Source organism: Hydra viridissima, unplaced genomic scaffold, assembly GCF_058129835.1.
Source record: "Hydra viridissima isolate aposymbiotic clone 2 unplaced genomic scaffold, HvirCarnegie_v1 scaffold_9, whole genome shotgun sequence".
NCBI lineage: Eukaryota > Metazoa > Cnidaria > Hydrozoa > Anthoathecata > Hydridae > Hydra > Hydra viridissima.
The window spans coordinates 2,084,412-2,110,992 of NW_028324308.1; the positions used below are offsets into that span (position 1 = coordinate 2,084,412).

Here is a 26,581-nt window from a genome sequence, read left to right on the forward strand (position 1 = left end):
TTTAGTCTCAGTCAGTTTTTATTAAAAGTTCTAATTTTCCATTCGGTTTTTATTTTTGAAAGTCTCAAATTTAATCAGTTCATTTAGATTTTTAGTGAACTTTCACAAGTGTTTAATTATTAAATAAAAGTTTAATTTAGGATTTTGGTCCTTTAGATTTTATACTTGGCCATTAAAAAATTAGGTTACGCCATTAGTTTCTTTGCGCATTAAATGCTGTAGGATTGATTTTTTACAACTTTGCCTCAAAATCAAATTCTGCTAAAGAATGTGTAAAGCAATTCGAAAAATCTCTTTCATTTTTAAATTTAAGTTCTACATAAAAAGAAAAAAAGTTTATTTTCAAACTGAATATTTCCTGCGTGAAGGTAAATGATATTTTTTTTGTGCCTAGAGATTTCAACTCAAAAATCCTTATTAACTATATTTTGTTAACAACTTTTTCATAAAGGCACAACTTCTCATACTCGTGCATGACATTTTAAAAATATTCCCTGAAATCCTTTCGGAAGGAATATGTCAAGTTTTGATAAATTGTAAAATAAATTTTGACAATATACTCTTGAAAAATTTTAAAATATTTCAAGATTATATTGTCAAAATGATATTTTTTTTGCTGATATTTTACTTTGCAATTAGGTTAAATACCAATAATTTGAATAAATTCCTTTGGAATGTTGTTTTTTTTTTCCTTAGAGATTTGTCCTGTCATTTTAATTGGTTTGGTTGGCCAACAAAGATAACTAAGAGTTTGTCTTAGTTTAATGTTTCTTTGCACAGAAATTTGCTAGTATTTTATTTCCTTTTGCCAAACTGAGCAGTGATAACTGGTAATAACTGGACAAATTATTATTTTGATGTAAAATTATAATACTTGAATACATTTTGTTTTTCACTTTTTGATTTACTCAGAAATATTTTCATTTTATTTTTAGGCCATAATGCAAAAGCAACTTTTTTTTTTTTTTTTACTATAATGCAAAAGCATTTTATTTGGCAAAAAAAATGCAAATTTTTTGTAGAAATAAAACTTTGTAATACTTTTTTAGCTGAAGTTTTATTTTGATTGAGTTTTTTTATTTTGCAGAGTTATTTTGATTGTTCATAGAAAGAAATGCTCTTGCTTATCTTTTATATAGAGTTAAGCTCAGCTGTAAAATTTGATATCTCCTTTAAACATTTTCAACAAATTAGTAAAAACTATACTCAGTCAGCTTATAGACTTTTTTTTTTCTTTTTTAGCAAACTTAGGAAAAATAACTATTTTAAGATGAATAAATTTATGGTTACACAACTCCAAATGCTAGCAGATCAATGCTGTTTACAAATGTTTTACAGTCATTTGCAATATTATTTTTATTTAACCGAAACAAAGTAACAACTTTCCTCAATATTGATTTGGACTTTTTTTAGTTGATCTACTGATAAATTATCTTTCTTATATACCAAATAATTTGTTAATTAACAGTAACTTTTTTTTTAATAAACAGTAACTTTTACTAATTAACTTACTGTAAAGGCAAGTCTAGGGTCAGACCATTGGGCCATATTATTTCTGTTTTGCGCAAAATTAATCTATTGTTTCCATCCATATCAGCACGCTCAACACGTGGCTGCTTACCCCAATCAGTCCAAAACATATATCTGAAATAAAAATATTCAAATTATTGGAAAGAACTGAATAAATACACATAAATATAAAAAAGTAAAAAATCTCACCCAGATCTGGGATCAACAGCAAGAGCTCTTGGAGCATCAATATCAAATGAAATAAGAACTGATCGCATTGATCCATCAAGTTTGGCAGCTTCAATGGTATCCAAACGCATATCTGACCAATAAATATTTTTTGCTATCCAATCAATAGCAATCCCTGCACACAAAAACACCAAAATATATTTACCAGAATTCAAAAGTTTTTTTAAGAGTTTTTTCTGAATTTGATTGCTTATATCAGAAACCATTTGTAATTTTTCTGAGCCATTTTTTAAACTTTAATCATTGTGCAATTAAATATTATGCAAACTATATGTTGCTTTTGTTTTATTTTCAGATTAATTTCTCAAAAAAATGACCCCAAACAAAAAATAAATCCAAAAGAAATTTAAGTTGGTAGGAAAAAATCATGCTGAAAGCCTAAAGAACAGAAAGCTGCTACATAGCTGCTAATCTTACTATCCTATTACAAAGCTGCTAATTTTTCTATCCTAATACAAAGCTGCTAATCTTACTATCCTATTAAAATCCCACTAAACCTTATGATCCTATTAAAACTAAAGTATATTGTAAACAAGGTATACTAATTGTAAACCAAACTATATTCTCCATCTGTTATTGTTTTCAATTAAATAAAGAGTTTAAATTTGCATTTATTGAATAAATAGAAATGAGCAATAATAAGTGTTAAAAGAATTAATAGAACGTGCAATTAACACATTAATAATATAAATTAATAATACCAAATCTGTCAAGAAGTGCATAATACATAGAGATCATGTTGTATCTTAGTAACATAAAAGATATTTCATACTTGTGCACATTTTTTAAAGATATTTCATACTTGTGCACATTAACTTTGATATCTATATTTATATTACATATATAATTAATAGCTTTTATATCTATATAGAGACTGAAGATTCATTTACAAAAAATTCATAAGATTTGAGAAAAAATCTCTATTTTATGTGCTAAACATTTATAAAACTTTATTAATGATAAGATTTAGTTGCATGCAACAAATAAGGGTCTACCTGGACTTATTGTTGTGAAATAGACAAGAAACAATGCGTGTCAGTTTTTATATGCAGAAAAAATAATACAAAGTAATTTCTTTTCACATCATGAGAAATGCTCTATTTCAAACAGACGAAAATTTTATATTCAAATGAAGTTTGAACAAAACATTTGTCTATTAAACAAACAGAAACCTACTTAAAACTCAATATGAAAATAGCTTGATGAAATGCTTTTTTTTTTCCTACCTTCTGGAGAATTCATCCCTTGGCTTATAATTACTTCACGCCCAGATCCATTAAAAAACATTCGTTCAATTTTATCAGTACCAACATCTGACCAGTACAAACGCTGCTCTTGCCAATAAAAGTCAACACCAATTGCACTTGACAAACCATCAACAATTGATTTTGAACTACCAGTTGCTGAGTTTATCTCACGTATTGCTTTATGGTCAGAGTAAATAATGATTGGGACAGGACCTGAGAAAAATAAATTTTATTTTAAGTTATGAAAAAATATGATGAATTTAGATGATCTGATTTTCTGATAACTCTATAATTAATTGCCAAAATAATTTTGTTATATATTAAAATAGAATGCTGTCATTTATCATACAAAAACCTTTGAAAAAAATTTTTTTTTCCACCAATCCAGCATTTATCACAGCCATCCAATGCCAAGCTTCAAGCTGTTCTATCCATGCTTAAAACAAACCAAATGAGACTGAGTCACTGCGGATATTACTCTTTAAGTTGGTAATGCTCTTGATAAAAAAAACACTGGTGACAGACACCACAATCAAATGAATTTACATAAAACATCCCAAGCTTTTCATCTTAAAAGTCAAGAAAACCTTTGTTCTATCAGTGCAACTAATTTTGTGTTGATAGTCAAGCATGAGTTAAAGTTATTTGACTTCCAGTATTAGTTTCAGGATTTGGTAAAATTGTCTATGAAATTATTTGACCACTGAAAAGATTTTTAGCTATAAATTGATCCAAACTCATTTTGTACAGCAATTCAAGCCTTAGCCGGCTAAAGAAATTTCAACCTTCTGACAAAAACTGTAAATTGCTTGAACTTTTCAATTTTAGATAGCAAACCTGCAGTAGATTCAATACCATTGGGCTATTCAGCATCAAGTTAGAATGGTATATATTGAGACTTGTCAATAAAATTATTATTGACAATGTCAATAAAACATAGGAAGATTTACATGTCAATAAAACATAGAAAGATTTGATAATTTACATCGCAAACAGAAGTACAAATTGTTATCTTACTTTATCAAAATCTTTCCTGAAAATGTGGGGAGAATAGTACTGTCTGTTTTATCAAGTTCCAATTGTGTTTTTCTAGCCCAGCAAGGGTTGTCAAAGCAAATTTCAGAATTTTATTTGTTGTACTTAATCAAAGTTTACTAAAGCAGCAAGTTACTTGTTGAAAGCATCCACTGCTCTTGTAGCAAACTTTAACCAAAATCAATATATTAAAAAAAAACACACAAAAAAAAACAACTTTTTTTATTTCTTCTGCATTGAATTTCAACTGTTTACTAACGATATTTAATAATCACTTCTCCTTTGTTGTGACACCAGCATCAAAGAACCCAAATATAATAAGGATTACAGAGATATACTTAAGATGACTAAAAAAGATATTGTGGCATCCTTTGCCATTTAAATGTTTGGGTACTCAAATAATGTACAAAGCACCCTTGTCAGTAGATTTTGCTGACCAATTTCAGTAGTCAAGCAAAGCGCCAACAAAACCAACACCTTTTCGAACCTCTCAAAGAATTCAACAATCTGGCTTTATGTAGAATTAGACAAACAGTTGCAGTTAATGCCTCATAGCAAATTGAAAACAAAAAAAAAAACTTGATTACCAATAGCCAATCCAATAATTGCTGCATAAACCTATATTTTCTATTCTGATGATAGCTGTGATACAATATTTTGATTGAGTATATATGCAATTTTCAGCTAAAATCAATTATCGAAGCTTCTCTACAACCATCATCATTTAGTTAAATGTTATATAACCCTAAATTTTTAATTTTTTTTTTTAAAACATCCTTCTATACAAAATATGTAAATATTACTTTTAAAAACCTAGGTATAAGTTCTTCAAACTAATTACAAAAAAAAAGGAAAAAAAAAAAAAACTCTTACCATCAGCTGTACATGACTGACTTCCTTTACGCAAGGAATATCCTTCAACACATTTGCATTTATAAGATCCTTTGGTATCAAAGCAAAGCTGACTACACATCCCATTCTTCAAAGAGCATTCATTGACATTATCACATGTCTGGGAATCATTAGAAAGTATATAGCCAGATCGGCAGCCACACTGCACACCTAAATTTTGTAGTTAATATTTTATGTATATATAAATTTCATTTTTAGTAATTTATTAGTTAAAAAAAAAATCTAGTAACTTGTCAATAAAAAAATATACAAATGTTATATTTAGTAACTTGTTGATAAAAAAAATTATAAACTTCATATTTGTTAACTTATAAAAAAAAAATCATAACTTTCATGTTTAGTAACTCATTTTTAAAAAAAAAATTATATATTTCATATTTAGTAACTTAAAAAAAAGTTATAAACTTCTTTATAATAACAACAAAAACAAAACTAACCAATTGGTGTTTGGTTGCATAAATGAAAACAACCGCCATTGTTTTGTTCACACTTATTTGGTTTGCATAGAGGTCCTTCATCATCAGATAAAGGGCAGTCGTTAACAGTATTACACACTGAAGACATAGGAAGACACATTGTTGAGTTTTGACATGCCCATTCATTAGCTCTGCATGTAGTGATTGGCAAATAACCTGCAAAATATACTCATAATAATAATATACTCATAATAAGCGGCAGTAAAAGAGATAAGCTTTAAGTGAAAGAGATTAGAAACTTAAATTTTTGGGAAATTATACTGTCCTGTACTGTGTATAAGTACTTCCTTAAGTGGTAGATTATGCATAGCTATATTCTTTCCATATACTTTTTAAACACCTTTAGCAACTCTTCAAAATCACAAAGTACCATGTCTGGGGAGTATGGTGGATGGTTGGTAATCACAATGCCCAATGACACTAACAAAAAACTACAATGTAAGTTTGAGCAATTATGGCTGAAGCAGTCTACAATGCAAGTTTAAGCACTTATGGCTTTTCCCTTATCCAGGCAGTGGATCAGAAGGGGGCCTGTCAATTTAAACAGAACAGTAAATCTGCAATAGACTCAAATTAGTCTTAACAGATAACTGTTATCTGGGATTCTCTGACACTATATCTTAATTATACCCTGGATTCAATAGCCATGAAAACATCACACAATCACCATTCACCTTGTTGAATTTTGGCAAAACTCCGCTGGCAAAAGGCTGGATATGGTAAAGTCAATTTATCGTGGATTTCTTGGATTAATTTTCCTAGTTTATAGTATCATTTTCGAAAAAGTACTTTTGCTAGAAAGCTAACTAAATATCCATGCAAGTTTAAAAGTAAAATGTGATATACTTATTTTGTAGACAATTAAATGCTCTATGATATAGTATTACATCATATGATGTAATACTAAATAAAAGCAAAATAATCATTACTTCTGGATATCCCTAAGTAATAAATCTATTAAATTCCATATTTGTTAAAAAATAACTAATATACCACATGAAGTTTCATCACTGTTATCACCACAATCATTATGCTTATCACATCGGTGAGCTGCCTGAATGCAATGTTTATTATCACATTGAAAATCTCCTGCTTGACATTTAGTGTAGGTACAATTTGTTTCATCTGATGCATCATCACAATCCTTGACATAGTCACATAGAAATCTGTTTGAAATACATTTTTGACTTTGATTACAGCGAAACTCTACATCAGGCAAACAACTGCCACATAATAATTCAGCAGTACCATTAGAAACTGAGCAAGCTAAATAAAAGGAAAAATTTACTTTCAGAAATAATACCATAATACAATCCAGTCCATAATACAATCAAAATAATACCATAATACAATCCAATCCATAACACAATCGAAATTACCCAAAAGAGAAAATCTCATATATGATAAAATATTTAAACTTATTAAAAACTATTGTTTTGTTTTGTTTTTCAAATTTTTTTTTATAAACTTTTAAAACTTTTATAAATAAAATTTGAAAGACAAAACAAAACAAAAATACCACAAAAAACAAAACTAAAACAAAAATTAATTGATAAAAGTTAGAAACAACGACTCTTATTATCAAAATATAAAGAAGGACTCTTAATACTTTAATGTTCAGTTTTATTTTAGTTAATGTAGAAGTAATGTCATCAAATGTTTATAAGTATAATATCAACCTTTTAGCTTATTTTAATTTTAAATTGATAAGAAGCATCAAAAGTAAGATAAAAAAATACAAGGAATGTATAAAGCTCAGCATTACCATTCACATTTTGATTAGTGCAGTTTCTTTCATCAGACCAATCTCCACAGTCATTAATCCCATCACACCACAAGCTACTTGAAATACATTGAAAGTTTTTGCAACGGCGAAATGAAGAGCTGTCAGTACAGTTTACAACAAAGTTTATCTCGTCTGAGCCATCAACACAATCATTTACACCATCTTGAACCCACTCAATAGGGATGCAAGGACCTGTTGCAGAGCCACTTATGTAAACATCTGTAGACCAACATTGGAATTGAGTAATAAGGTCGCATGATTTTGGTTCTAAGGAGAAAAAATTTTTACCTTTAATCTAATTTGAAAATAAAACAAGAAATTTTATCTACTTATATTTAATAAATTTGTTTTTGTTCAATAATTAATAATTATACAATTCATATAAAGTCATTAACAATGATATAATAAAGATAAAATAATAATGATATAATTAATATGAAATATTAATTATATAAAATTCAATTTTACCTGCTGACTTGATAAGTATGTTGATTACAAAAATCAAGTTTCTCTTAAATTAATATATCTCAGTAATCAGAGCCAAAACAATGATAATAACGAAGATAACAATGATAAACAATGATAACAAAGCTTAGATAAATTACTTCTGATTTTCATGTTTTTGGTAACAGATGAGAATAACAAATAATTATAGTCGAGCGACAAAAATATTTTTAATATGTTAGAGCAGAAATTTCTAACAAGTTGGTTTTTCCAGAGGATAATTAAATAAGAATATGTTTTACTTTTTTGGAAAGGACAATTGAACCCAATAACCCACTTAAAATAGCTGCAAATGGACTATTTTAAAAGATGGCCCCTGTTGTAATGTGCAGTGAGAACTGATGTTTTTACAGTACGCAAATGTTTTTTTAAAAGTTTTATAAATCCAAGTTTTGGTTAAAATGTAGTTTTCTATCCAACTTTACAAAATATGTATCTTACAATTTTATAAGCTGCTTTGAAGTACAAAATTGCAAATTTAAAGATTGAGAATTGGTTCAATTAGGAAAGCTCTATCTAAAGCTAAATGTATTAATAGGTTAGAGAAACTTTGCAACCTTCATAGTAAATCCTATAAAATTTCAACATTGTATTTTTCATATTGTAGCAATGTTAAAATTGGTGGAACAACAGGAGTATGAGATGTAAATTGCTCTTCCCTACATACAGAATGGTCACTAAAGCTTTCAAAAAAACTAAATTCATAAAAGTTAACCAATAAATATCTAAGATAACAAAGATTAAATCTAATTCTAAAGATCTTAAAAGGTATGTGTGTATATATATATCTATATATATATATATATATATATATATATATATATATATATATATATATATATATATATATATATATATATATATATATTAGTGGTCACTGCTTAAATGCACTCTGTTTAAATGCATTTTTCTTAAATGCTCACTCTGCCAGATTCTCTTTCTTTTTTTTAAAACTCAGAAGAAAATTTCAGAAAGTTGAAAGTTTTGAAGCATTCCAAATATATCAGGAAACATTGCATTAAAGTAAAGAACCTTTCTTTTTACTTCATATATAATCCTATAAAAAAACAACTTATAAAGTAGGTTACAGAAGTTGTGGCTTTGATTATTAAAGATATTTTGTAAGGTGACAAGTAAATCAAAACATATATTTCCACTTTAAAACATAATGGTTTTTCCTTTTTTTTTGTCTCAAAAATTTTGTATTTTGACAAATGACAAAAAATTTGGCAAAAATATTGAATTTTTTTTTTTTTTAATATTGAAATTTAAGAAATATATTATCCACAAAAATTAAATAAATCAATTTAGAAAAAAAATTAATTCTTTTGAATATTTAAAAAAATTCACTTTGTTTAAAAACTTACCGCAATTATCCTCATCACTTTTATCAAAGCAATCAGGCTCACCATCACATCTATGACGAAGATCTAAGCAGCCGCCTCCCTTACATGGAAAGTGAATAGTTGCATTACAAAATGTGCAATTTTCCTCATCACTTCCATTAGAGCAATCTATTTCTTTATCACATTTCCATTTTGAAGGAATACAAATGTTATCTTCTTGACACTTTATTTGGTTTTCATTGCAAGTGACAACTATTTAAATATAATTAGCAACAGAAATTCAAGTAAAGAAATTTCAAAATTAAATAAGAGCAGCTATTGTTTAAAAAAATAATTTTATGACTTTAATACTTTGGCAGATTTTTTCATCTTCATCTTCTCCATGACTACAGTCTTTATATCCATCACACTTCCAAGAATTGCGAATACATTGATTGTCACAGTAAAAATATCCTTCGCGACATTTGTATGTTTTCCATGTCTCATTTCCAACTATTTAAAAAAATATATATATTTAAATTAAAAAATATTTAAATAATAATATACACAATAATTTCCTTTTCATGAAAAAAAAATTTTTAGTTAAGTGATGTTGTGTTAATATATATTAACCAATAAACAATCATTACACACATGCGCAGGATTTCCCATCTTTTCTCAAGGTATAGTTAAACCCACAAGCACACACAAAAGAATTATTGGGCCTCAATAGACAAAGCTGATCACAGTTTGCAGTAGTACAAATGCTATTACCTAAATAGACAAAGACAGTGTAGAATATAGAGGTGAATAGTACTGAATTGAAACTAAATTGAACCAAATTGAACTGAATAATAATGAAAAGAACTGAAATGAACTCAACTCAACTAAACTAAGCTAAAGCTGAACTGAATTGAACTGATTTTAGCAGGAAGCCTTTTTTTAAACCATAAATTTGGAAAATAATAATTACCAATATTTAAGATATGAAAAAAAAAAAAAAGCTAGATATCCATTTTTAAAAAAATTACCTCTCTGAACATTCTTATTGTATATCTGAATGTCCATTAATCCACCATAGGACTTACGCAAGACATTTACATCAGATATATTATTTTTCTTAGCTCGAAGAATCTCTTTGGATAACCAGTCTGTCCAATAAATATATGTTTCATCTAATGCTAATCCAAAACTATGTTGAGTGGCAGCTATTACAACAGTGCGATTTCCACCATCTAAATTCACTGACTCAATTCGATCAACTTTTGCATCAGCCCAATACACTTTATTTTCAGCATAGTCTAAAACTAATCCATTTGGCCAGATAAGATCAGTCAAATTTACTAGAATAACGTGATTAGTACCATCCAAATTTGCTCTTCCAATCTTAGCTAATTCAAACCAGTCTGTGTAAAATAAATACCTAAATAAAAAATTAAATATCTAAATGTAATAAAAACTATTAAAAATTAATATTTTAAATATAGTAAATTATGAAAAACTATGAGAAAAAATTTTACATTTACACACTTTTACATATCACACAACATGTACAGCAACATAATTTTTCAAGAACAATTATCTTCTTGACACTTTATTGTTATAACAAAATTTTTTTTTAGGTAAAAGCTAAAAAACTATAAATGCAATCATGGAATGATGGGTGATGATTGCTATAGTAGTACCATTTTAAAAACACTGAATTAAAAAGTGGAATTGTCAATACATTTAATCCTCTAAAAAAAAAATCTGGTAAAAAAAAATTGGTAAAAAATCTATAATAATAATTTGCTCATGAGTTTCTCACACTATGAGTTGTTGCTGTTTTGTTGCTCTGATTGTCAATAGTAATGTCTCACAGATGAGCTTAAAGGAATTTAAGATATATATTAAAATAGAATTTTAAAATATATTAAAGCTCCCAGAGCTTACAGAAAAGATTGACTTAAATTAGGTCTAAAACTACAATATATATCTCAGTTATTTATCACTATACATACATACATACATACATACATACATACATACATACATACATACATACATACATACATACATACATACATACATACATACATACATGGAAAATCCTGATGGAGTACATACATATATACATACAATATTTCGTAGAAAATAAAAACAAAATAATACCCCTTTGCTGGATGGACAACAATAGCTCTAGGTTTATAGATATCTTTTTGTAACAATATCTTTCTATATTTCCCATCAAGCTTTGAGACAGAAATTTGAGATTCTCCTTGACTTTTGGAATCTGTCCAATATAAATTTCTGCCAATCCAATCCACAGCAACTCCATCAGCATTTTCCAAATTTTCTGACACAATCCATTCTATATCACCTCCACTGTCATTGCCAATAAACACACGGCCAATTTTATCTACCTTAACATCACTAAAGTAAATATACTCTTCTAATGCATCAAAATCTACACCAACAGCACTATTTAAACCAAGTACAGGTATAGTAACATCATGGGTGTAATTATCATCAAAAGATATACCACGCACTTCCCAACTGCGAGCAAAAATAAGGAAACTATCAACAAACTCACATGAGTACCCATCATCTTTTAGTCTATAACGATATTTGCAGAGACATGAAAACTGATTGTGTGACCTAATAACGCATAAATGCTGACAATTACGACCTTCTGCAGAATTACAGGGGTTTGGTATAGAAAACTGCCTGCCTTTTGTAAGAAGCTGAATATCCATTGGACGAGATAGATTTCCAAGAATAATACTATAGTCCTCTGAACCTTTTTGCTTGTGCACTCTCACAATTCCTTTCTCAACCCAGTCTGTGAAGTATATATAGTCTTCAAATATAGTGACTGCAAAGGGGTGAGACACAAAGTCTTTTCCCTTGATGACAGTCCTCCTTTGAGTCCCATTATAGTTTATTGAGTCAATGTAATCATAGCGTGCATCTATCCAGTATACTATTTCCATAGGATAATCAATAGTAATACCATTAGGCCACCCAACATTTTCTGTAACTAAAACTTGCAAATTTGTTCCATCCATTTGAGAGCGTAAAACTTTAGCTACCCCACCCCAATCTGTAATAAATAGATAACCTTTTTTTGGATCAACAGCAAGTCCTCTAGGGCTATTTAAACCCTCTGAAATCAAAGGAGCACGGACTTTACCATCATATGTAACAACATCAATGCGTTTAGCTGAGCTTTCAGCAAAGTAAACATTTTTAGTAATCCAATCAACAGCAATTCCATCCGGAACAGCAAGACCAGTTTTAACAACAATGTTACTCTAAAAAAAAAGCTATTTATGATATATATACATACATATATATACGATGTAATATAAGAATATAGTTTTAAAAACTAATTACAAAAGAGCTACAGAAAAGTAGTCCAATCAAACAAAATTTTGTATGATGTCATTAGGGTCCTTAAAAGTAGCTTGAAATTATTTTAAAAAACATCCTTCTTGCTTGTAAACTCATCCTTTCTCCTTATAAATTTATCTATCCTCCTTGTAAAAAATAAACATACATTCAAAAGGAAAATTTTTTTAAAGCATTAGGTGCATAACTTTGTTTCCACCGTTATTTTCTCAAAATTTAAGACTCTATTTTCAAAAATTTATAGTACATTTATGATTCAAAGTACTATTCATCACTGACCACTACTTTTTCCTATCTATCCAGCAGTAAACAAATCCTGCGTCGAAAGAATTTATCATCCTTTTAGGCGATCCATGAATCAATCCAATTTTTCACTTCATCGTAAGAACTGAAATGCTAATCAGCCTTCTCATGCACCATTGATCAGAAAAGGTAGCAATCAGATGGAGAAATGACAAGAGAGTACAGCAGTTGTGGTAGAACTTCTCATTTCAGAGTTCCAAGCACATTTTCACTGGTCAAATCAGCTGAGTTCAATATAATTCGCCTGTAATGGTTTCACTTGGATTTAGCAGCTCATAGTACACTACAGCAAGCTTGTCTCACAAAATATAGAGCATAACCTTGGAACTGTGAATATTGGGTTAGACTGTTAATGTGGAAGCATGGCAGGGCAAACCTCATGACTTTCTGAGTTTGGGATTATTGTAGTGAACCCATTTTTCATCCCCAGTCACAACATGGTGTAGAAATCCCTTCCATCATTGCCTTTGAAGCAGCTGTTCACAAACAAACAAATGTCATTCAAAATCCCTCAGCTCTGAACCATTCCCAGGGTATTCATGCGCTTGGGAATGGCTGGCTTAGTTACATACAATGATTCCACCAACTCTTCTTGAGTTTTGTACAAGTCTTCATTGAGTAAAGTTGTCAACTCATCATCTTCAAACACTATTTCCCTTCTACCACCATGCTGATCTTTATCATTGAAATTACCATTCTTGAAGTGTTGAAACCATTCACGACACATTCTTTCATTAATGGTTGCCTCACCATACATATCCCAGAGCATTTGATGAGCCTCAGTTGCAGATTTCTTTGAATTGAACATGTAAAATAAAACCTCCAGCAAATGACAAGAATTTGGCTAATAAACTGATATCTTAATGAAATTAAAAATATATGAAGGGAGTTCAAAATCACTTATGTTTGGAAGTGGTACCTTTGACAGACATATAATGTTGCCAAATGACACTTTAGACCCAACAGTTCTATTCATCATGTACCTCTAACGCCATCTATCGAAAAACAGTGAATGCAAAGTTATACACTTAACAAATTTTAAGCAACTTTTTAATATCAGTTACGGCTGTTAAATGAGCTTGACAAAACTGACTAAAAAAACTAATAGTAACTATTTAACATCAAAAAACATGCTGTAAATTACTCTAAATTTACAATATTGGGCATTTTGAAGATATATTGAGATTATATTGCAGTTGGAAACCAAAAGAAGAAACTAGTTAATAATTCATTAATAGCTAGACCAACCAAAAAAAATTGCAAAACTTGTTTTAATAAAATTATTCTTTAAAGATTAGTATTTGTGAAAACTTCATGACTTTTCTAAAAAGAAATTATAGAGGGTTAACTGGTATGATTTAAGGGGGGTTTATTGGTATGATTTAAGGGGGTTGGTATAGTGCACTTTACCTCTTCAATTGTCTTAGATTCACCATATAAATACACTGAGTTGATCAAATTCTCAGTTACATCTGTATAAAATAACTTGCTAGAATTACTGTCAAAATCTAATGCTACACCACGTGTTAAGTTGGTAACCAATGAAGTGTGCAAACCAGTTCTCAAATTGTATCGCTTTATAACTTTTACATCAACATAAATAAGTTCAATGTCCCCTGAATCTAAAACAAAGCACCATTTAAAATTAACTTAAATTCTTTGATGTAACACACATATAAAAAAATGAATGAGCAAACTACCAATATATCTGCATTCTGTTTTATTTTCAAGTACATGTCCAGGAAAACAATCACATTGAAAAGTATCCTTAGTCATTTTACACAGCTGGCTGCAGACATTCTGCTCGCACTGGTCCACAACTAAAAAAAAAATTAACGATTAACATCATTAAGCAGTTCAATATGAAAATTAACTTTTTTTTTTTAGCTATTTTATTAAATAAACTTGCTTACTTGTACAGGTATGGTTGTCAGGAGCAAGTTTATAAAGTGATTTGCATAAGCAAGTTCCTACACCGGAAGGGTGTTTCTGGCATTTATATTCACACTTGTGTTCACATTTACTCTCATCTAATGAAAATATTTAAAGAATCTAAATAAAGATTGGTTCTATCATATATGCCAGTAAATTCCCAAATTATAACAAAATAGAATAAAAGTAAGTTTCTAGAGCAGTAGGGATGTCCAAAAAAAAATTGCTGATTTCAACTTAAGACAGTAATTTTGTTGATGAAAGCTCACTTGCATACATATTTTTTCACTATTCAGAGGATAACATTTCAGAGGTTGCTAAATGGAGGTGAAGTTTAATGTATATTTGTTGTTTATCTTTTGACTCTAAATTATATATTCAAAATATTGAATACCAATTATAAAGTAAATATACCATAAGGGTACTTTAGTAATATTCTGGGTATATTAAGGGTTTGTGTTCAAAAAATTGAAGTACTGATGAAAATTTTGGAGAAAACAAAATGCTCTTCAAATGCTCTCCTGTGGTTTTTTTTAGATGTCTAATCCCCAACCACTTTTCACAAAGGCTTTTTTTGTGACATACAAGAATTTCAAATTCTTCATCATCAATATCTTCCTATTCTGCATTATCACATTCACTATCAAAGGCGTGATGGTTTTCAATAAGATGACACTTTTCTTCTGTCTTCTTTGGACTATTCCTTTCTTTGAGCTATTTTCTTACAGCATCTCTTTGTTAATGCTGTTCATTACTTGATAAATCCTTTTTTAGATTGACCAACTAAGCACAGCATTTTAAGTATGTCTCAATTAAACAACACTTGAATTTCCAGCTGTTTCAAACAAGTTACAAACAATTTAGTATTATTAACAAGATCAAATATATCACATATGTGTGTGTGTGTGTGATACTACTATCTTATTTATCTAAAGCCAACTGTAGATATCATAGAAGTTACTCAGCAAATTAAAAATGATTTAAAATCAATTTTGGCTGCAGTGAATCCTGATCTACCTCTAATAACTGACAAACCTATTGTTAGAAAGGTAAAGGATCTTCTCATTTTAGTGAAAAACATTAATCGCAAGCATGGTAGAGCAAGTACCAAAAGAAATCTTGATGCAAACTTGGATAAAATTTTCGATATTTCTGCTTGTTCTTGCTTATTGGATATGCTACCTTGCAGTGATAGAAAAGTATCATGCAATAAAGGAAACTGCTCAGAAGAAGGTATTATATGTATTTGCCCTCAAAACCCAAAAGTACCTCTTGAAGATAGAATTTATCTTCAAGATCAGAGGCAGAAAACTGGTCCAAAAGGAGCATATCAACTTTCTTCTGTTGATAAAGCAGCTTTCAAAAGAAACAAGAGAGTTGATAATGAGGAACAACAACTATCTCAAAGGATAGTTGATAAAGTAGAATCTCTCATACAACAAACAATGTCATCTGAAGGAGCTAGCTGTTCAACTGAAACTGAGGTAAACTTTTTGTAACTTTATTGATATATTTTAAGTACACACAAATTTTGAACTGCTCATAAAATTGGCCCACTTAACCATACAAGGTGGTTAACTCTAACTATTTGCATTCTCTGTTTACATACAAGAGACATCCAACCAAACCAGTCTTAAAAAAAGCTAGTCTACTTTATTGTTCAAGTTTATGCTTTAGCATGGTTTGAAATAAGGACATCATCCAAGCTGCACAACTCTCCTTGTCGCCTTTTTTCTGCTATTGTTTGACTAAATATTCTACCATTTAATGATGTGATATATATTGTGAAGCAGAACATTAAAAATAACGCATTCTGCCTAAGACCTGAAAACATTCTTTATGATATGGTCAAAGATGATGACAACATGATCCAAAATCATGGTTTTCAATCAATACTGACTCTAAGAAAAAGGTACCTTTTTAAATTGTTTAATTGACTTAGTAACTTAAAAAAATTATTTAGTTTTAACACGATCATAACGCAGTATTGATCACAATTTTATATTTACAGAATAAACTTGACCAGTTTGCAAAATGAATTGAAAAAAATTCCTGTAATAAATTTTAATGCCAATCACTGGTATGAGTTGATAGACCTCACTGCTCCAGACATTACAGAACCTCCTACTACGCAACATTTTACAATTCAAGAAATTCAATACTTCATAGACAATTCTGTTAAGCCAGATATTCCGGACTTCCCATCCTACTTCATGAGTGTAGAGCAAACTGTTAAACTAGTATCGGAAGCATCCTATTAAGTTTATGGGTTTAAGAATCGGCACAGCTGCATCTTGATAAAAGTGCATAGCAGAAAGATGTGTCTAGTAAGCGTCTGCATACCATCATCATTCCGATATGATACTGGAAAAAAAAACCATGGGAATGACAAGAGTTCCGGTATATACCGAGATTTAAACTAACTATAATATTGGTTAAAATTTATTTACCGATGTTGTCATAATCTTTCTGATGACACTTTTTTTTCCAATATTATATCAGAATGATAACAATACAGAAATGAAACGATATGCACACGCTTAGCGTCAAGCATATATGTCAAAAGGATATTATTCCAATTCATATGATGATACTTTTGAATAAATTCAAAAATAGATCAACTAAATTAGATAAACAACTTTTTATAAATTTAGAATCATTAACTATAAAAGAGGCGTTTAGAAAACTTTTTAACAATTGAAATCTTTAAATTAGGCTTATCGTGCTTTAAATTTTCACAATTGAAATCTTTAAATTAAGCTTATCGTGCTTTTTATAGCATTTTTTATACAATCACAATAATCTTTAAAATTAAATCTGCAAACCATTTTTCATCTAAAATCACTGAAATTTTTTGAGGTATCTCATTTCAACTGCCCCCCAACTACTGCAACATTATGCAATGGGCCAGAGTAAAATCAACCAGCCCTAATATATATGTGTGTGTGTGTGTGTGTGTGTGTGTGTGTGTGTGTGTGTGTGTGCGCGTGTGTGTGTGTGCGTGTGTGTGTGTGTGTGTGTGTGTGTGTGTGCATCAGTAATTGTTTACTGTTTAAATAGTAGAATTATAAAATCAAAATGGAATCATAATAATATAGTCAGAAAATGGAAAAGTTTGTAACCAAGTGGAGCATAATGACAATACTTACTTTTGTAATGAAACTAATTTATTCAACAGTTGTGTTGCAAAAGCAAAAAAATCCATACTATTCAAAATCCGAATACCAAGCATTGCATAATTTATGGACCTCTTGAGTAACCCCTATGTATTATTTGATTGTGTTATTTTCAAAATATATCGAAATATTGAAAAGGAACAAAATAAGCACACTGAAATCAGACAACTATTTCTCTGTGTATACATGGACATTCCTATATGGCAGTCTAATGAGTTGTCCAGGGTGGTACAGGATATTTCTATTTTCATCAAGACGATTGAAATTTGTTTTGATATTTCAGTTTTCTTATAGGAAACAAGATTGACAGGATTCTTCACCTTAATATATAATTTTAATTTACTTTAATTTTCAGAATAGTAATAAAATTGTATTTTTAAATAGTACTTTACAGAATAGTAATGAAATTCTAATAAACCTTTATCTAAATTAAGTAGCAATGAAACTTTACTCAATATATCTTATGATAATGATTATCTAGATTTACCAATGAACATGGGTGCAACTACAAAAAAACATACAAACTGGTTCTATAAAGATACATACATTTAAAATATTAGTGTAACAGTTTAGATGTGAATGAAAAAAATTTAAAGAACTTAAATGTGAAAACATTTGAAACATGTCAAAACATCTAGAACTCATAAGTTGACTTATAAAGTTGAATGATAGTAAGGTAGTTGAAAATATATATTTTTAGATTTAGATTTGTGTTTTTGTTTGTGTTTGTGTTTTTTTTTTTTGTTTTGTGATTTAGATAACATCTAAAAACTTATTAAAAATTCATCAAACTTAAATACAAATGTAAAATTATTTCAATACTGATTATTGAAAATATGGCTGAGAAATGTTATCCTGGCATATAAAGCAGGAAAAATTTCTTCATGATTGAAAAAAAAAAAAAAAAAAAAATCAACACTAAAAGCAATATAAAAAACAAGATAAAAACTACAAAATAGACTGCTTTAAAGACTGTTCTATTATTATTAACACATTTTTTTTCAATTTGAAAACTAAATCAATTAGGATTTTGACAATTTAACATGAAATCACCAAGGACAGCACTACAATATTTGAGCATCAACTTTGATACATTTCTAAAATTTCTAGAACTTCCTCCTTCTTTGATGAGAATATTCGTAGAGAAAAAAATTTAGTGGTAACTACACTTCAAATTTAAAGATTCAGATAAACTTCTAAAACAAATTACCACAATTCAATTTTTTATGATTCTTGTCAGGACATAATATGGCCCATCCTAGTGAACAGTAATGTTAAGTAGAGTAATTCTTAAGGTTGGTATAGTAAAAATCCCTTTTTAATGATGAATTTAGTTTTCTAGTAACAGTTTAATAATTTTTTGATTGATTAAATTACCATATTCATTAAATCTTTAAATCCCATACAAAGTAAATTTTAAAGTAACTGAAAATTAAATCTAAAAAAAAAAAAATTAAAAATTTATATACCACACTTATATCCTTCATCTGCAGTATCAGGACAATCATTTATTCCATTACAAAGTTTCTCAATGCTAATGCATAAAGGTGTTCCAGGACAATTAAAAAAGTTCTCCATACATTTGACATTCAAAGCTAAAAAAAAAAGGCAAAAAATTCTTTCTTTAAATGATAAGAATCTTTCTTCTAAAAAATACTTCTGAGAAGTAACATTAAAAAAAAAGACATTATTCTTTACAAAAGACATCATTTCTTAAGACATTATTCCTTACAAAAGACATAATTCTCTTACAACACTTTTCTGGATTTTCATCATCAGACGTTTCTTGGTTCAAAGCTTTATCACAATCTTCATTACCATCACATAAAAATGCTTTAGGAATGCATCTACCGCTTAATTTACACATGTATTCATTTTCAGTACATTTTGTCTTATCTAAACAAAGGGATTATTTTTAAATAAAGGTTTATTCTTAAATAAGTTTTTACTGATAGCCATTTAAATAATTGCTGATTTAGTATATTTCATATATAATTTATATCATCTATATTAAAGATAGATATTTTTTCTATTAAAGATGTTTAAAAAAGGAGTAAATATATAAGTCATAAATTTTAAAGCATAAAGTAGAAAATAAAGCTTACTGCATCCACTTGGTTCATCGCTTTCATCATAGCAGTCATAATGACCATCACAGTACCATTTTTCATTTATACATTGACCATCTCTGCAAGCAAACTGATTATCTGGATTGCAAGACAGCAATTCTTTTTTATGATCTATACACCAAAAAAAGGTTGATCGTAAATTTTTATTACTCCTGTAATTGAAAGATAATAATAGAAAAGCAATATTTTGTGATTACTATTACCAACTAAATCTTTATTATAATAAGAAAATCACCTGTACAATTGTGTTCATCAGAGAGATCATCACATTCATATTCACCATCACATTTCCATGATGATGGGATGCATTTGTGAGTGGTTGTGCATAAAAATTCACTAACATCTGGACATTTCATAGAAACTACATAAACAAAAAAATCTTTGAAAACAAAAAAACTCATTAAGATTGGTTTCAAGGTGTAATCATAATCAAAAAAGAAAATAGATTAATAAAGACAGTAAAGTATAACCAATTGTTCAAAAATTATTTAAATATGGGTGATAACAGAGTCTTGTGAGTAACAACAACATGATGGGTGATAACAGAGTCTTGTGAGTAACAACAACATGATGGGTGATAACAGGGTCTTGTGAGTAACAACAACATGATGGGTGATAACAGAATCTTGTGAGTAACAACATGTGGGTGATAACAGAGTCTTGTGAGTAACAACAACATGATGGGTAAATAACAAAATGAAAAAAGTAAAAAGACTGAGAACATACTACAATCTTGCTCATCACTCCCATCTTGACAATCCCGTTCATTGTCACATTTAAAACTGAGAGGAATACATTTTGGAGAAGCAGACGATTTACATGAGAAAAAACTTCTAGGATCACATGTGTCTAAAAAAACAAACCAAAAAACATTCAATTAGAATTGAATTAAACAGAGGTATACAAACGAATTTCCTAAACAATATAATGCATATTGTTACACTAAAAAATCTTAATTGTTAACAAATCAAAATGATCTGTAAAATTGTTAACAAACATAAATTTAAGTATAAAACTATAATATAAGCATAATTAAGTATTACCAGGACAGTTAAACTCATCACTTTTATCATCACAATCTCGGCGAGAATCACATCTCCACTTTAATGGAATGCACTTATCAGAAGTAGCACATTGAAATTGACTCAAAGTACATTTATTTTTGGAAGTATCATCTTTCAAGCAAAATATTAAATTTATTATAGACAAGAAACAAAAGAAAGTAATACAGAAAAATTTTTGATGTGCATTAACTTACATCAGTAAAAGGGTACTCTTAAAACTTAATTGTACTCTCAAGGCTAACATTCAACACTTAATTTAGTAGTTATTGGTTATTTAGTAGCTATAGATTGATATCATGAAGAGAAAAAATATTAATAAAGGAGGATCTCTAATTTTGAAAAGCACCAGAACTCTTAAACTTGTGGTCATCAATCAAGAGAACAGAACAAACTGTTTTACCTGTTAAATCAGCTGACACATGGATTAGTAGAAAAGATGTTGTTAATACTTTTATTAGTAGCTTCATTGTTATTCATACAATAATTACAGTATTAATCTGACACAGCATGTTACTTTTTCTGCCTAGTAATTATTAATTAGTTGTAAGATAACAAAAAGCCTGTCACAAAAAATAAAAACATATACTTATAAGGTTGCACATGCAAGTATAAAATTTACAATAAAAAATAATATAACTATATTTTAAAAATGTTTATTATATTGTGAAAATTTTGGCTGATATATAAATTAAAACCCCTACTAAATTGGTTAGTTATAACTGCCATTTATTTCAATTTCAAATTCAATGAGAACTTTTTTAATAACTGGAGTGATTTATGACCAAAATATAGGAGTTAAGTATGAATTACTTTTATTATATGAATTACTCAAAGAATTTTTTTAGGAGTTAAGTATGAATTGTATTGCATAATCAACTCCTACTTTTTTTTGGGCAACTCCTATATTCTGACACATGGTTTGCTAGAACATCTTTTTCATGTAGGTTTACTTTTGATAAAATGTTTCTTTTAGTAGCTGTATAAGAAAATAGGTACATTGAAGAGTTTTAAAGATTGAAAACATTACTTTCTGGTTTAAAATTTTAAAAAAGTATCTCTTAAAACATTTAATTTGGAAAAATGATTTTAAACTTAAGTATTCTCTGCACTTTAAAAACTGAACTAAAAAAACGTTAATAAAGTTTTCCTTCATATAATAAAACAAAGGGAAACTTCAATACTTTCCTTGTAACAAGTTAACAAATTTAAAAAAAGAAAATTTGGCAGTAGATTTCTTTAACAAAAATTATATGTATTTTCAAGAAGTACACTTACATTAAACAATATTAAAATTCTTGACAATACAAAAAAATTAAACGGTAAATATTTGAGTTTAACACTTTATACTATGTTTATAATATTTCTTTTTTTCCTTTTCAATAAAATAATGATGTTATGTGCCCCTGAACACAATAAACATGTCAATTTAATGAATTAACGCTCTCCCTTCATTTTTCTCTAATATAGCTTTCCATATTTTTTTATATAAGTCTTCATAGATTGAAGTATTTTAAAACTTGATAAATAGAAAATTTTTACCTAGCAGTCATAAAATTAAATGATGCACATATATGTTAAATTACAAGAACTTGTATAGAACATGGTATTATTACCATTTTTTTTTTTTTTTTTTTTTAACATATTGAAATTATCATTATTATATTTATTACTATTTTTTAAATATCTATTATTATTGTTAACATTATTATTACTATTGTTGTTATTATTATTAGTATTATTACTATTATTTTTATTATTATATTATTATTTTTTTTATAATAATTATTATTATTATTAATATCATTATTATTATTATTATTATTATTATTATTATTATTATTATTATTATTATTATTATTATTATTATTACTATTATTATTATTATTATTATTATTATTATTATTATTATTATTATTATTATTATTATTATTATTATTATTATTATTATTATTATTATTATTATTATTATTACTATTATTATTATTATTATTATTATTATTATTATTATTATTATTATTATTATTATTATTATTATTATTATTATTATTATTATTTTTATTATTATTATTACTTTTATTATTACTATTATCATTTTTATTATTACCATTATCATTATTAGTATTATTATTATTTGTTGTTTTTTTTGTTATTAATATTACATAATATAATCCAGACAAAGTACACAATACTTTAAAAACTTAAAATAATTAAAAGACATGTTACATATAAAAATATCTCAGTGAAAATAACAACAATTTGACTACATATCAATCTAATACTTAAGTCATCGATCTAATTTTTAAGTTATTGATAGCTTAAAATAGCTCCCATGTAGATGGTTAGTGGTGTTTGCGGTATATATATTACTGTTATGACAAATTCAAGTTATACAACTAACTCCTTTGTATCTTTCTTGTGAAAACCATCTTTTGAAAATAAAGAGATGGAGTCACTCAAATTCGTTAGAAACTCATTGAAAGTTTCAGTCTATAAACAGTCTGTAAACATTAAATCAAAAAGTTTCTAAAAAACGGAAAATTATACGCCCCTGTGAGCCGAGCGAATCCCATTTTTATGTAGTTTTTGCTGAAGTAATGATAATACTAAATGTTGACATTAAAACACGAGTAACAAGCCATAAGGAATAGACGTTGGATATGCTTCAAGACGTATATAAGCCTTTTTCGGACGCCGCACCATCGGCAGCTTCTTCATGTAGTAGAGCTAAAAAGCTTTTTTTTTCATTTTGGATGAGCGTCTCGGATCGAGTTTTTCAACTTAAAAACCATGCTACGGTTATGAGAAGTAGGACATAAAACTCCAATAAATAAAAATTCCTGTGTAATTATTTTTTGTTAAAATTTAAATTGCGCAAATTAGAGGTCGCTTAAAATTTCCGTATCTCTTGTAATGCTTTGTAAATATCATGTTATGCAACTTTATTTATAGGCACCAAATAATCTAATAACATACAATTTCCCTAAAAATTTTACCATTTGATGAAAATAAAAACTAATTATGACGTTTTTTTTTTTGCTCTTGTTTTTTTTTTTCTTAACAAACTATAAATAATGATTGAACAAGTACCAATAAAATGATTCACAGCAATAAATAATAATAATATATAAAAAGGCTGCTTTTTTAGTTATCTTATAATCTTTAATTATTTATTTCGTTTTTGTTTCCACCTTAACTTTTGTATCTTGATCAAAGCATTCAGTTAAATGTTGAACTTCTCCCCCTCTCCCATTCCAAATACGAATTCTTTATAGTTTTATCACAGGTAATTTTCCATGTTCTAATATTCTTTCTGATATACTTTCTAACATTTATAATATTAACTAATTTAGAAACTACAGACATATTTTTTTATAATTACTCTAGTTCTCTTTTATCTAAATTTTATGGATTAGAATGATAAAAGTTTAAAAAAAAAGTAATGCATTTTTAAAAATAATCTAAAGTGCTTACACCTTTATGATTTTCCATCATGAAATTTCATTCGGCCATTCTTTTCTTAATGTGATTGAATAAAAATCTCTTAAAACAATATCAGACAAAAATGGGCGGAACAACTACAAATAAGATATTAGGCTTAGCCCTTATGAAATTCTTATTATATTTTTGGCTAAATTTTAAGTTATGGGTTTTATCAGAAGCTATCTCGGTAATATCTCGCTTTAGCTTATAACTTGGGTTTTTAATCCCGGGCTAAATTTTCAATTCCGGGATTTCGGGATTACGCTAACTTTGTCCTGGGATCCCGGTATTTTTGAATACCGGTTCGTTAGAGATACTAACATTAATTTCAAAAGGTTTTGGAAAAATTAATAAATTTCATATTAAAATTAAGTTTAAAAAAAAATCTATTTATCAAGTATTAAATAGTTTATTTTTCTTTATAGATATATAATTAATTCTTACTATTTTTTTAAAATATAGTCAAGAAAACAAAATGTTTCTAAATGTTTCATTACTCAACGGCTTTTTGTTTTAGATGCAAAAAGGCCGGCTAAAGAAAAGCGGATTCTGGCTCTAACAAAAACTAACCAAAATCTCAACGCGTTCTAATTTTCATAAGCTCTTAACATTTTAATGCCTGCTATGAAATAAAATGTTTTCCATTTGTAATTTTTAAATGTGCAGTTAAAAAAATAGACTTGTTAGTACTTTAAGAACATATTGGAAAGGATTAATTTTTTGCCTTCGAATACTAGATGTTTGGTATTTTTCTAAGTTTTCATAAATGCATTCAAATATTTTGCGCTTGTTAGTCACTTAAATTTAGACTAATACTATTATGTTGTTAAAATTTTATAAATTACGCGAGCTTTGAATAATGTTTAATAGTTATATTTATTTGTGAACTGTTATAAATAAAATTGTAATGTATTTTCCTCAGAAGGTCCTTTATCTGGTCAAAAAGCATTTCAAATTCTGCCCATTGATAATGTTTGTAATTTTTTAAAGATGTTTTTAACATTCAAAATGGCACCATTTCTCTCTCTCTCTCTCTCTTTTTGGGATTTTTATTTTTTTCTTCAAAGGACCTATAACTACTGTGCCAAGTATCGTTCTATTCAGATGTATTAATATTTTACTGGTAGCTTAACGAGGTCAAATACTTTGACGAGGGAAAAGAAAATAAATTACAAACAAAAGTTTTAATGTTTTCTCGACTCAAACAAATTAATTATTCTATCAAAGAAAAGGGCGAGACAGCCGAAACACTAAGTACACACACACAAAAGAAAAAAAAAGAAAATAGTTAAAATTTAAATTTAAAACCGTTTTCGCAATAAGGTCTAGAAATTCAATTAAATATACACCGATAAAGTGATAATAGTTCATTAAGTAAAGTTCTGTAATTTTATAATTTTTGCAATTAAGTCAAGAACTGGTAAAGAAAATAACATGCAAAACCCAATGATATATTAAGAATAACTAGATGTCTAACTGCCGTAAATCGGTATAAGAAAAAGTGAAGCGAAAATTGGCCATTATGGGGGGGGGGGGGGGGCAAAATCTTTACGCTATTTATCAAAACAAAACAAATACGAAGCTTTTGATTTGTTAAATTTGTCCCGCATAATGGCCGATTTTTGCTTCAAAAAATACGCGGAAGTTAGACATCTAGTTATTTTTAATATATCATTGGCAAAACCTGTTTTAGAGAGGCATGATTCAGAGGTTTAAATAAAAACAAGAAACGAACTTGAAAACAAAATCCATTATCTATACTAGAACAACACCTGGTTTAAAAAACATCTGCGGAGACAGAAAGAAAAGAGTTGCGAAAATTTAGCAGAATCTTGAGATTTTTTTAAGAGAGAGTTTTGGGAAAGAGGGAAAAGTTTTGGGAAAGAGAGAAAAGAGGTGCTAAAATAGCGGACACAGAATGCAATTCACAAATGCGGAAGAGTTGCTATAGAGACGTTATAGAGCCGAGCCAACGATACTTATTAATGATTCTTCTCGTTTCACTTAATAAATATTTAAAAATATTTAACTCGTGTATATAATATTTACAAATGTAAATAGTAA

The 26,581-nt window shown here is 28.1% G+C and overlaps 1 protein-coding gene across 1 annotated transcript in view; it reads right to left on the reverse strand.

Moving 5' to 3' along the window:
- LOC145185219 (low-density lipoprotein receptor-related protein 1B-like) overlaps positions 1–21,610 on the reverse strand; it is a 51,876-nt gene extending 30,266 nt beyond the window's left edge. Inside the window, exons 1-22 of the mRNA XM_090099221.1 lie at positions 21,438–21,610; positions 21,017–21,148; positions 20,700–20,822; positions 20,209–20,334; positions 19,950–20,084; positions 19,597–19,740; positions 19,314–19,439; positions 14,650–14,766; positions 14,437–14,556; positions 14,147–14,358; positions 11,195–12,336; positions 10,075–10,466; positions 9,698–9,817; positions 9,416–9,556; positions 9,086–9,316; positions 7,194–7,481; positions 6,422–6,694; positions 5,390–5,584; positions 4,914–5,102; positions 2,985–3,218; positions 1,720–1,873; positions 1,513–1,644 (exon numbers count right to left, since the gene is read on the reverse strand). Coding sequence (XP_089955347.1) covers positions 1,513–1,644; positions 1,720–1,873; positions 2,985–3,218; positions 4,914–5,102; positions 5,390–5,584; positions 6,422–6,694; positions 7,194–7,481; positions 9,086–9,316; positions 9,416–9,556; positions 9,698–9,817; positions 10,075–10,466; positions 11,195–12,336; positions 14,147–14,358; positions 14,437–14,556; positions 14,650–14,766; positions 19,314–19,439; positions 19,597–19,740; positions 19,950–20,084; positions 20,209–20,334; positions 20,700–20,822; positions 21,017–21,148; positions 21,438–21,504 — 4,793 coding nt within the window. The 5' untranslated portion in view covers positions 21,505–21,610. The remainder of the gene's footprint in view (positions 1–1,512; positions 1,645–1,719; positions 1,874–2,984; positions 3,219–4,913; positions 5,103–5,389; positions 5,585–6,421; positions 6,695–7,193; positions 7,482–9,085; positions 9,317–9,415; positions 9,557–9,697; positions 9,818–10,074; positions 10,467–11,194; positions 12,337–14,146; positions 14,359–14,436; positions 14,557–14,649; positions 14,767–19,313; positions 19,440–19,596; positions 19,741–19,949; positions 20,085–20,208; positions 20,335–20,699; positions 20,823–21,016; positions 21,149–21,437) is intronic.
- Between the last annotated feature and the right edge of the window lie 4,971 nt (positions 21,611–26,581).